Here is a 13814-nt window from a genome sequence, read left to right as displayed (position 1 = left end):
ACTGATGCACTTCCACGAAGGGACAGCAAATCCTGCTTTTACACAGAAACTATTACAGTGACTATGTTGGAACCAGGCACAGGGTTGACTCCTCAGCAATTTCTGGACAAGTTTCCCTCATGAAAAAGACAATTTTTGTTCTTCTGATACTGGGATTCCAATGGGTTTTTGAGAGTCCATTGACCACTTGCACATGAAAACCTCTGTCTATCTCTTCTCTGCTATTGAAATATCAGCATTAATTACTGTTTGGTGTGAGCTGACCTTCATGGTCATGCCCATCTCAGGCCATGCTGCTTCTGACAGTACTGTCTCACCTTCTACTTCAGCCTTTCTAGCCCCTTCTGCCTGCATCTGGCCAGAAAACAACCTGTCAGTACAAACAAAGAGATTAATTTGCAGACAGGTCAGTCCTCTGGCTTGGTTCCCTACATGGTGAAACGTCTGTGCTGCCAGAATGGAGGATGTGGGGAACCACAGTCAGAACTTGACTGCTTCTGCAGCAGCCAGAACTGAGTCTCGAATAGGAAGGGAACCTACACCTTTGGAAAATTAGCTGAAGATGAGGAGGCTCAAAGAGAAACTAATGAGAGCTCTTGAACACCCTTTTAAAATAACGCATGGAACGAGTGCATAGAAGCATACTAATATATGGGAGGGGGAAAAAAAAACAGGTTCCTGTCTTTTCTAGATGTTCCTGTGTGTCTACACTGACTCAGCCCTAACAAAAACATCTGCTTGTGCTCAACTTCACTAATTCCCCAGACATGACTAAAATACATTTCACGAGATGCTTCGCAGAAATTCCCCTCTGCTACTCTAAGGATCCCTGGGGGGGGCAAGTGTTTCTTTTGTGGCAACAGCTTTAAAGGAACTCATCTTTGCAGCAACACTCACAGCCAAGGCAGATGCAAAGACAAAAATGCACAGGGTTTTTCAGTGCAACTGTATCCACACCAAGCATTTCTGCTGGCATGGGTGTACCTTTCTCAAACCACATCACTTAACAGCTCTGCCTAAGGGAATTTGTAGTGCAATCCCCATTGACGGGGATCAAATGCCATTAAGAAAAAAAAAATTACCTAATTCTGTTCAAAAGAAAGATTATCTTTTTCCAGATAAAGGTAAAAGGTAAAGAATTCTGAATAATAATACATATGATAAACAGAAAAATGCTGCAAGAAAATTGAGGAAAAATTAGGAGGATTCTCAGTCCGTGCAAAATATTTTAAAATAAGCTACACAGGGCAGGACCTGCCAAATCGAGCTGAGCTATTTGATAGATTATTTGGTGCATTACTTTATCCTGTTAACATGGGATGTTGCACTTCTGCTTGTTGTAGGAATAGGAATACTGTGTTAACAACAGAACAGCATGCAATTATGCAACATACCCATTTTCCAGGCACAATACAAAATACTTATCACCGGTGGTCAACAATGGAACATGAACCCCTTCTTTGCTCAAGTACTCTGGTGTTTTACTCTTGGTAATTATATAACTACAGCTGGCAGGTTTAGGTGTCACATCAATGTATTTCAGAACACACTGTGTCACTTGAAAGAACACAGAGTTAGAGAAATCTTATGCTGGCCTCTTACAAAGCTACACTGTCACTGAAAGGTTCATCCCCTCCATTAAAAGAGTTTTTGCAGTCTTCCTGTCCCCAGCTATTTTAAGTTCCTGTCACAAGTACCATCCACCTTAGGACTGTCTGCAGGCAATGTTAATTCAAAGCACTGGAGAGCATTAGTCATGCTGGACGGCCCCTTCAAGTTCTGCCAACATATTCAAGATATAGGTAATAAATCTGAGCTTTCCTGGCCTCCCTTCTTCCTCCCACCTTTCAGGAAACACACTCAGCCACACTTCAAAAGTAACGGAGAGGAGCAGTGTTAGGCACCCAGAGTATGCAAACCTGTGTTGTTTCAACACCAAAAATAAACCAAACAGTCCAGGTTAAACAAGAAGAGAAAGTTTGTAGGGCTTACTCCACGAACTCCTGCTAACAGCACCTGTGCCATTACATGCTTCCCCATCACTGAAGGGTTCATCATCAGAGTGTTTAAAGGCTGTACAACACACAAATTGGTTTGAGAAAAGGGAATACTCTGGATTAATCCTGTAGAAGCAGGAAGAGGCTTTGTGGATTTAAAGATGGTTCAACAGTAGATCGAAAGACTGGGAATAAACTCAGCAAGGTGAACATAAAGCTATAAGCAGTTTAAAGGCCATTTGTCACAATAATTACACGAGTAGTTGAATTGTTTCTCAGACACAAAGCAGCAAAAACCTTCCCGAGCAAAATAATCTCAATGGTCATGATGCAGCAGAAAATAATTGATTTTGAATCACACTTGTTTTGCTTTCACATTTGAAAACAAAAAGTTGCATCTGGAGCCTAAGCATCATTATTTACTCAAGAGTGTAACTCATTTATCAGCAGAAACCCCATTTCTAAAAGCAATGCAAGAAGTTGCATTGGCACTAATGAATGCCATTATCTTCCTGCACCATTTAGAACCACAAGTGCATTTGCATTCTTTGTAAAAGAAAAAAAACCCAACCCTGTAACCTGTGTTCCCAAATCCCCAGGACTTGTTGGAAATTAGTCACTCTACAAATCATTTGCACGAAATAATAAAAACAACCATAAAACAGCATATGTAAGATACTGCAATATTAATTAACACTGCCAAGAGTAAAAAAGAACACAGAAGATTCTTGCAAACATGTTCATATTTATCAGATGCCGTGTGACTGAAATGTCTAAGTAGTCACTTGTGAACTTTGAAAAAGGGACGTTTTTAAGCCTTTTCTGTAATTCTGTGCTGTACAAAATTGCAATATTTTATCAATTCTTCCAGAAGTTCACAGAAATTTTCTGGGGATGTTGCTAAGCAGTACAACACGTGTCTCCCGTCTGTACATGTAATGGACTCTGAAACCCAAGTGCCAAACTTATTAGTGTGTTGTTACTTTATGTCATGCCTCATGTATCCACGAGTCCTGTGTGCCAAAAGCTCCCTGGAGGGAACAGCCTGCTCACCTTCCACCTTATGCATCTCCTCACACAAATGTTTCCAATTAGGCAGAATTCCTAGATATATGTATCTGATACGGGTGGCACGGGGCCAAAAAAATTACTGCTCAGATTCCTCTTCGTGGGAGGGTCAAAGTCAGCTCTGAGAAAGCTCTACATTGAAATTTTAAAATCTGAAGTTGGGAAACATTCACATCTCTTGATTTGGTTCAGACAAGCTTTTTCTGAAAAAGATGCAGGGGGGTCCAGGATTTTGCTCTAGGTCAAATTTTGGCATCTTTATCCAAATGCTATGATGATTACATCATTTCAAAAAGGCATTTCAAGCACTGCAAAATGAAGACATCAAAGAACTTAGGTAGCTTCTCGAGGTGACATAAGCGATGTGGAATTTAGCAAAGTTGCTCACCTTCTTCATCCGACACATCCAGGACCTCAGTCATGGTCTCGGGGACATTCAGCTTGTGCTTCTCTGTTACAGTCTGCAAAGACAGAACCATCAGTCCTCCAATGAAACACCAAACAGAGCAGCAAAGCTTACAGTGGGATAATTTCAACACTGACAGCAGGGGGATGTGCTGAGGCACTTCACAATGTGCATCCCCCTCCCCTAACTCTCCTTTTCATCTGTGCTCCAGAGGCTCCCATTCTCAGTGCTGTGTAAGGTAACATTTCTTCTGGCAGAAAAGTACAAAAAACATAAAGATAAGGTGCTGGTCAGAGGAATAAGATTTACTTATAAATGGTGCACGTAGAACAATTCAGCTCCATGTTTCCAAGATGATTTTAAAGGGAATTAGGTAATGTCTACAGAAGAGCTTCAGAAAGTTGTATGTGGCATATGGAAATTATTAAATCGTAAAGCATTTGGAAATGAAGTTATGAATGATGTGAAATTCCTAAACTAAAAAAAGATGTGAGGGATTTACACAGATCACTTGAAACACTTCTCCCCCCCCCCAAAAAAAAATGCCTACACTGCATATTAATGATATCCTTTTCATAAATCACGTACATTCCCCCAAAGCATGTACCCATCAGAAGGAAAAAAAAAGGTTATTGGAAGATTATGATATATTTTGTGCACCTAAAAGCTTTAAGTATTGTGAATCAAGGGAAGTATGGACTGAGGAATAGTGGGAGAACACTGATTAAACATGAGAGCACAGGGCAGGAGAACACCGGAAGATATTTTTTATATAATTTTATCTTCATAAATGACTTCTGGGACAAAACAGATGATGTTCAGGGGTGCTGAATCAAGAATGGGGACATCCTTTCAGCACCACGATACAGTCTGGAGAGGGACATGCAGAACACAACGAGAGAAACCGTAGGAAGTGCGAGGTGTGAGAAAGCTGCCTGCAGGCAACTCTTGAGCGTGTTACGATACAGGACACAAAATGCCAAGGGCTTCAAAAAAGAGCAGCTTGAGCAGAACTGCATTAGTCACAACCAAAAAAAATAACTATTTCCCTGGCTCCACCCAGCTGTGCAGCCAGTCAGCTGAACTGGGGAGCTGCGGAGGGCAGCACACACGTGGCCTTTAAGGTCTGTGGGAGCAGATGTGCCCCTCTGGCACAGAGCAGAGTGCCAGGAGGCCACGTGTGCTTCCTGGGAAGCTCCCACTGAGGCAGTGCTTCAGCCCCTGCTGTAGGCAGTATCTATCCTGCAGAAATTACCATTACATGCAAAAGGAGGGAAGGAGCATAAAGTGAGAGGGATAATTAAAAAGTCAGCCAAACCCCGAATCCCTTGTGCAAGATCCTTTTGGGAAAATGCCCACTGATAGCAACAGTGAAGTCAACAGCAGTTTTTGTTGCACAGAATTTAGTAGTTATTTCCTGATCCTGTTGTATATTCTCTAGTTCTAACAAACCCACAACGACAGCATTCTTGATTATTGTAACATACTGCACTTTCATAAACAGCTATGTTACCAAGCATGTAATTACTTTGCAACTTTGTTTTAAAAGCCTGCTTCACATTTTTGAAATCTATTTAACTGTGACAGCAGTTTTCAGTTCACCCTCCTGAGGAACAGGGAGAGAACAATGCCCTTTGCCTCAACTGGCAATCCCAATCAGGCCCCCCCAAGTTCACTCTTACCCAGGAGTAAAGACAACTAATTATTTCTGTTGCAGCAGAACACATGTTCGGGGTTGAAAACTAGTTTATATTCACGGAATGCCTCCGCCAATATGTCTGACTTTTCCCCCTGTATTCCCATGGCTTTCCTTGGATAGAAATGTCAGGCAGCAGTGGGGTGACGAGGCCAGCGATGACAGATGGGGAGGGTGCTGTCACTCAGGTGACAGTGACCTTGTCCCTTCAACAGCACAGTTAACAAATAAGTTAGACAATAAGCTAAAGCAAACCACAAGCTACAGGTATAGAGGCTCGCTGTATACTTTTCTTTTACCCTGCTCTATTTACCATTTACATCAATTTATTCATAACTTAGGTTTTTACAGGCCCCTATATAATAACAGTCTGGGCTCTGACTAAGGCTCTCAGACATTATTATTTATTAACAGAGAAGCAGGGATACTTTATTTACTTCCTGACTTTCCTATCGGTCAGGAAAAAAAAAATTATTACCTAATTTAACAACTGAAAGGAAGTTTGGAAAAAAGACTCAAAAGAGTGTGCACGTGTGTGCTTCAGAAGAAGAAGAAAAAAATCTGCAAGGCCCACTTTGCAACACTGAACTCAGCAAGAATCATTAATTCTACTTAATTCCTAATTCTACTTAATCATTAATTCTACATTAATTCTAATCCCAACAATTTCTGTTGGGAATTGATGCTTTTAAAAGGAACTTCTAATGTAAGACTAGAGTTTTTTTAATTGATAGGCACACCAAACACTCTCAAAATTTAAGATCTACATCTAGCCCCATGAGACTTGGAAAATTGCTCAATGTGTGTTGCTTAAACTCCCTACTGTTTGGTGCCACTGAGAATTCCATTATGGACTTTACTTCCAGCTTCTGTTTCTGAGGCTTTCACTGTGAGGCCAGATCTTCATCTGGTGGCATAGAATAATTCAGATATATAAACCCATATGTGCTTTCAGCAATGACTTACTGAACAGCACCATACTGTAAACAACCCCCAAGCTCCTCAGATATTCATTTGTCCACAGGAAGTCTGTGTTTGTTTGTATAAATGCCCCGAAACTTAATTGCACAGCAAACCTCTGAAAGTCCGGTTTATTCTGATTTATTTCCTACTCATCTCTAATCTTTCAGTAAAAAAAAAAAGAAAAAGTGCACTTTATTCTCTCTATTGCTTTATATTCCTGTGGCTCCACTAATAACACCACTAATGCAAGTAAGAGGAAAATTTGTTCCAAGTTAGAGCAAAGCAAGGCTTTGGCACTGGAGATCTTTTCCTCATCTCCAACGCCAGTGACTTGAATATCAATAAAGCATCAGGCTGTCTGACATCCTCCAGGCAGGGCTCAGCCACAAGCTCAGAGAATGAGGTAGCTATGGTGACAGCACCTTCTTTGCAGTGCTAAAACACTGTGTGCAGGTTTGGCAACACCAGCCTCACCATCTGGAGAACTTTACTGCAGGGAGTGCCTGGTATTTATCCCTTCTTTTTAGGACTTTTTGTAAATTATGTTTAATCAACATTCCCCACCACAAACACCGCCACCGGAGTGTGTATTCCATATATCCCTGAGGCACAAGGTTCAGATGAATTCATGGCTGGAGAATCTGCTGAGTTTATCGAGGGTTCCCACCTGGCTTTCAAAGCACACAGGCACAGGTCAAGATTTCAGACTTGTCTTATGTGCAAGTATTAACGGTCGACCCTGCAAGTAAGGTTCAGTATTTGACTCAGTCCTAAATCCCAGGCATCAGGTGTCCCGTAGAAAAATCCATTACCCTCAAAGTTTAAAGAAATATTTACCCAAAGTAAATAACTCACAGGTGTCTTTCCATAGTGTAATCCCTATTATTACACTATTACACTTACATAAGACAAGGTACAAGGCTGCACAGTGCAACATAATGTACAACAGAAAGGAAGTTACAACTTATATCAGACAAGAGATGAGAAGTGTGTGCCAGGACGAAGCACAGAGAACAGCAAAGGGGTGCCCGGAGGCTAAAAAATAGTCTTTTGAAGAGAGCTGAAGTTCCTCAAAAAGTTTTACCTAGCTTTTATTTTTCTAAATCTCTGATTATGAGACTATGTTTATGCACGTACATGTGTGATGTGCTATATGACTGAACAGGAACATGAAGGAATAACAACAAAAACCTACAGACTTCATTAGAGACTTCTGGAATTACTCTGGAATTTCTTGTCCAAACCTGACTCAGCCTGATCTTTGCAAGTCATTAATAAATTATGACTCACTCTATTTGTAACCTTATTCCATCTTCCTTGGTTCATATCACTGGGACTCGCTGTCAGCATGCAACAACATTAAAATTATTTCCCTATTTCTTTACAAGAGATTTTGTATTTCTTCCCGTCTTCTAACCCTCACCGAGCAGCGGCATCTTTTAAGTAATCTGTGGATTTTTAAAGCTCTGAGCTCCGAAATGATATGTAGAGCTGTTTTTTAGACTGTTAATCCTTCTTGAAAAAATAAAAAAGCATGATCTTACAACAGTGTTTCAAGATAAATGCAGTAATTGAGGTTAAATTATATTTAATTTAATTATGCACTGTTCCTATTGTTCTCCCTTTCTACCTGCTAAGACACGTGTAGATGGGAGGTAAAAGTCCAAGAAGAGAAAACCTTCCCTTCCCAGGGTGTCCAAATAGATCAGTTTTTCCTGGCTTAAAGCTGCAGTACCACCTTGCTGACATTCAGCACACACACTGTTCACAAACCCTGACATCAAAATACACACTCCAAGACTGTGGGGGACTCAGCACATAAGGGAAGATTCCTCTGTATTTGGAAAAACGGGATCTGTTTGAACTGGAAGTGACTTGAGTAAGAAGATGATGGATGAGATCCACAGCCATCCCACGAGCATCATGAGGCTTGGCACCAGGCCATGGCTGCACAGTCCAAACGTGAGGACACCGTGATGTGCTGCAAGGGCTGAGCCTCAGTCGGTGTCACAAGTGTGGAGATGTCAGGCCAGGTGGGGAAGGAGAGGTGAGAAGAGAAACAGATAAACAGGGCAGGACCTAAGCAACACCACACAAACTTCTGGAAAGTTTGGGCTTGCAGCTCAGACCCAGATCTAGAAAAAGTTTGATTCTGCTTTTGGAGGATTGTTTTCCATCTCTGTGCACACAGATTTTATTCCCAAACTCGGTGGAGCCTGTGGTGTTGCACACACTTCCACAATGCTTAAAAGATACACTGCAGGCACCGTAGCAAAAATCCAACAGGAAGGGGGGCGGGGGCTAAAGCCAGAAAACAAAAAAACAGGGGAAAAGGTACCTGGAGAGCCTGAGGGACGAGGAGAAAGACAACATTCTGAATAGAGAAGAGACATTGCAATGCATGTGCAACTCACAGTTGTGGTGGTGGTGATCTCCTCCGTTACAACCTTCAGCGTGTCCACCACTGAGATGTATCCCAGGCGCCGGGCGATGGCTAAGGCAGTGTTCCCATTCTGAAGGGAGAGCAGAGGGGGGAGAGCGCTGAGAGGGAGGACTGTGATGTGAACCAATGAGCTCACGCTCCGCGCTGCATGAGCCAGCATTTCCATCCAAAACAAGGCACAGCCTAGGAAAAATCGCTGCTTTTTTACCGTTACATCTGACTCTGTCTTTGTAACTTCTTTTAAGACTATAGCCCCCGTCGCCATGGTAACACAACACACTTACATCTGCCAGATAGTCCAGATACTAAAGGCTGTATGGTTTAACCCTTCAGGGCTCAAATCTCACTGGACAGCATGTGTCTTGCCTGCAGAAGTTTCTGTTTTGTTTTGCATAAACGTCAGAAATAGTCTTCTAAAACACAGGAAGTTTTTCAAAATGTTACAGTTTCGCTCCCAGGTTCTGTTAAACCTTTATCAGATACAATTCCTTCCCCAGGGAATAAAAGATTACAGCTATGTTGTCCGCATACACTTCTATTCCTTCATACAACAAAAATGCATCTCTGATAGAAGTACACAAAAGCTCACGATCTAACAAACACAAAACACGAAAGGCTTGAGGGGGAGGAATTATTTTCCATTTAAATACAGCTATGTGCAGTTTGAATGCTCATAATACATAGACGTGATCCATCAAATGCACATTAAAATGATCACTTAGGAAGTGTTTTGGCTTATTTATCCTCATTTTACCACCTGAAACACTGGCAGTCCATGGTCCTCATGGCACTCAACCTGGGGAGGGGAGGAAGGGATGTGATCCACGGTTCTTTGTAAAGAGCTCTACACAGAGTTTTTCCATGTTGTTTTGCACTGAACCAAGGGACAATATCCTGGCCTGCTGGGGAATCACGGAATGTCACTGTACCGCTCTTTGCACTGCAATGATTTCTCTTGTGACCCCACTGTGCAGGATATCAGCCTGAGGGCTTCTCTCTACTTCATTACTGGCTTTAGTTATCTGTAATTTAAATTCTGCTGTATTAGTCTAGCTCAGCAGCCCTGCAGCAACACAGGGTTTGTGGATTAGCAGCACAAAACGAACAGATTAGCATCTTCGCAGCACAAATAATCTGACTGCTACTGTCACTTGCAACCCGCTCCCATATTCCACTGGCAGATGTCTCAGGTTCAAAGTCTCTCTTATCTTAAGCCAGAGGTTGCTACGTGTGGACAACAACAGATCCAGTACCTGAGGAACCACGTAAATTGTGTAACACACATCCTTAAGACTCTGCTTGGACTTGTGTTAAGTGGCCCCAATGTGAGGATTGAAATCAAGTTGAGATCTTTGGCTGAACATGCCAAATAGTGCCTACAGCCCCAGAAGGTGACTACAGTGGTCTGTCACTTGATGATCTGGTGCACAAACTGGTATTGTGGATAACTTCACCCAGGATTACTCCATGTGATGGTTCCAGGACCCAGCAAGGCGCCAGTGCTGATTTAAAAACACGTGCGCTACATACACGCAGAAAGCTGAGCCGCTCTGGGGAATGACACGAGTTTTGGACACTCTGGCTGCATTTTAATGATTACCCAATTAGAGGTGACTAATAACAACATCAACGTGAAATGGGACAGTCGCATTCCTGGCTGACTGTGGGGAAGGAGCTGTGCCAGAAGTCCCTGACGGTCTTTGAGGAGGCATTAACATCTGTGAACTCAGCAAGAACCTGAAACGGATCCAGCGGAGAGAGGGACACAAACGTGGGTCTAAATTTTCAAAAAAGCCCAGGTTCTGAACCGCCCACAATTTTTATGGAAAATTCCTTATGGAGATATCAATTTACAGACAGAGGGAAACTGAACAAGGCCAGCACAGCCAGCTGTGGCCAGCCCGACCCTGCAGCTCAGAAATGCGTTTCTCCCCCTCACGTTTAGCTTAGTGCACAGTTAGACCAGATCTGAACTACCTTAAGAGGATAAGGAAAAGCAGAGGAAGCGACATTTACACATCTGACAACCAGCTGTATGAGGAACACTTTCCCCAGAACAACAACTTGCTCTCAAGCCTTAAGAAAGGAAAGAAAAGAACTGTCCAGGGAATAAGTTGCCACTGGCAGGTCACGGACTTACCGTGGTGATGGCGTTGGGCTTGGCCCCGTGCTGGAGCAGGACATTGATGATGTGAGTGTGACCTTGCTGAGCAGCTTGGTGAAGAGGGGTGTACCCGTTCTGTTGACAAGCAAACCAAACAAACAGAGAACAACAAGCACCAGTAATTAGATTAGAAACTTCACTGTGCTTCCTTCTGCTCCTTTTGAGACATTTCAAACATAAATTATGCCATCGATTGACCCAAAGATGACAAACGTTCAGTAACAATAGTTTTCCTTCCCCAGATTAATGAAAATATAAAGGAATATAATATTTTTATTCAGAAATCATCTTTACCTCACAAAGACATTTCTCCCTCATTTCCTAAATCAGAGGGAGGAACAGTGAGGAAGAACAAAGTTAAAGTGGCAAGTTAAGGGCAGAGAATCATAGCTGAGGCAGAGAACATTCAACTTGCTCTCACATCTTAGTTTTCAACAGAAGCCCCAAGATATGCCTTTAAAATATCTGAACCAATTAAAAAAATGCATCAATTTTACCAGAAGTGGTTAGAGCCTATTTGCTTTTTAAATGGCTAACAATATATACGTATTAAAAATGTCAATCAACTTTAGCTTTGCCTTCAAAAGGTTGGACCAAGCTGTAACTACACTTAAAAAAGCCCACGTAGACAGTGCCTGTATTAATAAACACTCTTAAGTCCATACACTTCTCTGCTCCAGTGGTTCGTTCTAATGTCACACAAGACAGTAACACAGCCCAAGTGTGCTGCAGCTGGCTGATCCGAGACGGTATTGTGAAAGTCCAGTCAGGCAATTCATTTAAAAAATTAGTTGCAATTGGCTTTCAAAGCAGGCAGAGAAGAAACTGGAAGAAAACACCAAGTTGATCTCACTGTACACTTACATAAAGCCTGGGGGCAGGCTCTGAGAGGTATCTCTGTTGCAAACCAACAAATGCAAGTAATGCTTTTCACTGCCAATTAAACAGTGAGAGTTCAGAACTGTTACAGTTCTTACTGTGAGTGCATGGGCTGCTAGGAATCCGAAGGAGGATTTATTTACTGTAGGTTCTAGTGCAAAGTAAATTCACTGTCTTTACTTCAGTATTAGGGCAGTCCTTCAAAACTGGAATTCAGCCCCACTATTTTTCACAAAGCTTCACCTAGGCTTTCCCTAGTTAAAGCTCAAGCTGTAACAAAGGTTACTTAGTCTTTAACATGTCTATCCTGAATGCAGCCAGGACGGATTTGCTCTTTAAACTGAGTCCACACTGCCAGCTGACAGACTGCCAGTATTTTTATTGGTCCCCAGGTGTGAGATTTTGGAGAAGCGCTGCCTCACACAAACTTGCTGACTTTAATGAAATTATTATAAATAAGTGAAATACCTGGGTAAATGGAATCAGAATCTGCCCCAGTGGCCCCTTAAAAATAGAGAGAGACCTAATACTAAAGATGCAAGTTTGTCTGTCCCTTGAGCTAGCCTCCAAATACCTCAGCTGAATGTCTTGGCAGCTATAGTTTGGATCCTTCTAGTGTCTGTTTTATTAATTCTCATCAGCTGTTTTTCTAGTGGTGTTGCCTGTCCTTTTGAAATACCTGGGTTTTGCCCATTGATTTTGGGTGATCCCATGAGGGATGAGCCAGAATCTTTATTATTTGGCTTATTCTCACCACACTGAGCTGTGACCACAGTGATGAAGTGCTACTTTGAGAAATAAGTCCATCCCATAGGTCACAGCTGGGGACACAGGAGCTGGGCAGAGGGACCAGCAGAGTACAAGCCAGTGATTTTGGTGGGATCTTAAAAATACTATCAATGGGCTGCTTCCTGTCAATCCCAAGACATCCAGCCCGAAGCTGGTAGCCAGCTCTAACAAAGCTGCAGCCCCACAGCTCCTGAGTTAGCCTTCTTTTTCTGCTAAGGGTGATGGGATGATACCTGGGATGCCACACACGGTTGGCATCACCAGAACCTCTCTGTATATTCTCAGGAGATGCACAATTCTTGCTACAAAATGCATCCCATTCAGGTGTGCCCACCTGTTTATCCAAGGAGAAAGTGCTGAAGGCACTGAGCTTTGTTCAAACTTTGCAGTCAGGCCCATTTCAGCATAACTGGTCAGTACCAGCATATCCAGATTCCCCTCAAAAATCCCCAAACCCTCCTTCAGGAAACCACATTTCCTCACCACAGCTGCTTCCTCTCCCAGAGTCATACCACCCACGCCTTGAACAGCAGGAATTTTTCCCACTCTTCCCCCAGCAGACTGGAGAGAACCTGGCATCACCCTCCAAGTGCCTGAATTGTTCCTTACTGGTTTGACAGCACACTGGTGTAAAGCATGTGTAAATGAGATCAGAAACAAACTTGCATTTGTTAGCTTGCAAGTAACAGGAAAAAGAAAAAAAACCCAATGAAATGGATTCTCCCAAGTCATTTTTTCATACACCCATAGAGTTATCTGACTTTGCTTTCTTGAACACCACACAGTGAGATGGAGCAGGGGGAAGTCATCCCACTACAGTCACAGATACGTTGACACCTCCCGTGCCATGGTTATAGCTTCCAAGTGAAAAGGCACCTGTGGCATGTCCTCAGATGATGGGTTACCACGTTCATAACAAGGAGCAAAACCAAAGTAATGAGAAACTCTTTACCTTTGTTTTAGCATTGACATTTGCTCCGTGCTTGAGGAGAAAATTCACCATTTTGATGTTTCCATAGTGACAGGCCACAATTAAAGGTGTGTAACCAAGCTACAAGAAGAGAACAAAGAAGTAAAACTGCAAGCTCAGTGGAACATTCCTTGGACAAGGGTAGCATCCTTTGTGCTGGAGACAGCAGCCACTCCCTGATTTACCTTTGTCTGAGCATCCTGGTTTGCACCATGTTTGGTGAGTATTTCAGCTACATTCACTTTATCCTCTTGAGCTGCAAGGTGTAAGGACGTCAGTCCAGCCTGGAGGTGGGATATACAAAATGAATAAATAAATAGAAATAAAAATAAAACCCTATTTTACATGAGGAACAAAATCCAGGCTTTCCCATTTTCTCATCTTTAAAACATGAACAGATCCTAACTATAGCTTCTGAGTAGGGGTGGTGTTTTTAAAC

General features: G+C 42.4%; 1 protein-coding gene across 4 annotated transcripts in view; it reads right to left on the bottom strand.

Annotated features, from left to right (window-relative positions):
* ANK2 (ankyrin 2, neuronal) overlaps positions 1-13814 on the bottom strand; it is a 193086-nt gene that overhangs the window by 62048 nt on the left and 117224 nt on the right. For 3 of the 4 annotated variants that reach the window (XM_017825068.1, XM_017825069.1, XM_017825070.1), the window contains exons 19-23: positions 13561-13659; positions 13358-13456; positions 10714-10812; positions 8545-8643; positions 3454-3526 (exon numbers count right to left, since the gene is read on the bottom strand). In XM_017825068.1, coding sequence (XP_017680557.1) covers positions 3454-3526; positions 8545-8643; positions 10714-10812; positions 13358-13456; positions 13561-13659 — 469 coding nt within the window. Of the gene's footprint in view, positions 1-1992; positions 2074-3453; positions 3527-8544; positions 8644-10713; positions 10813-13357; positions 13457-13560; positions 13660-13814 lie in introns of all 4 variants that reach the window. The other variant, XM_017825067.1, reaches the window with a different exon arrangement.

The sequence above is a fragment of the Lepidothrix coronata genome, unplaced genomic scaffold (genome assembly GCF_001604755.1).
Source record: "Lepidothrix coronata isolate B3197 unplaced genomic scaffold, Lepidothrix_coronata-1.0 Scaffold116, whole genome shotgun sequence".
NCBI classification, from domain to species: domain Eukaryota; kingdom Metazoa; phylum Chordata; class Aves; order Passeriformes; family Pipridae; genus Lepidothrix; species Lepidothrix coronata.
This window is presented reverse-complemented; position numbering and strand designations above follow the sequence as displayed.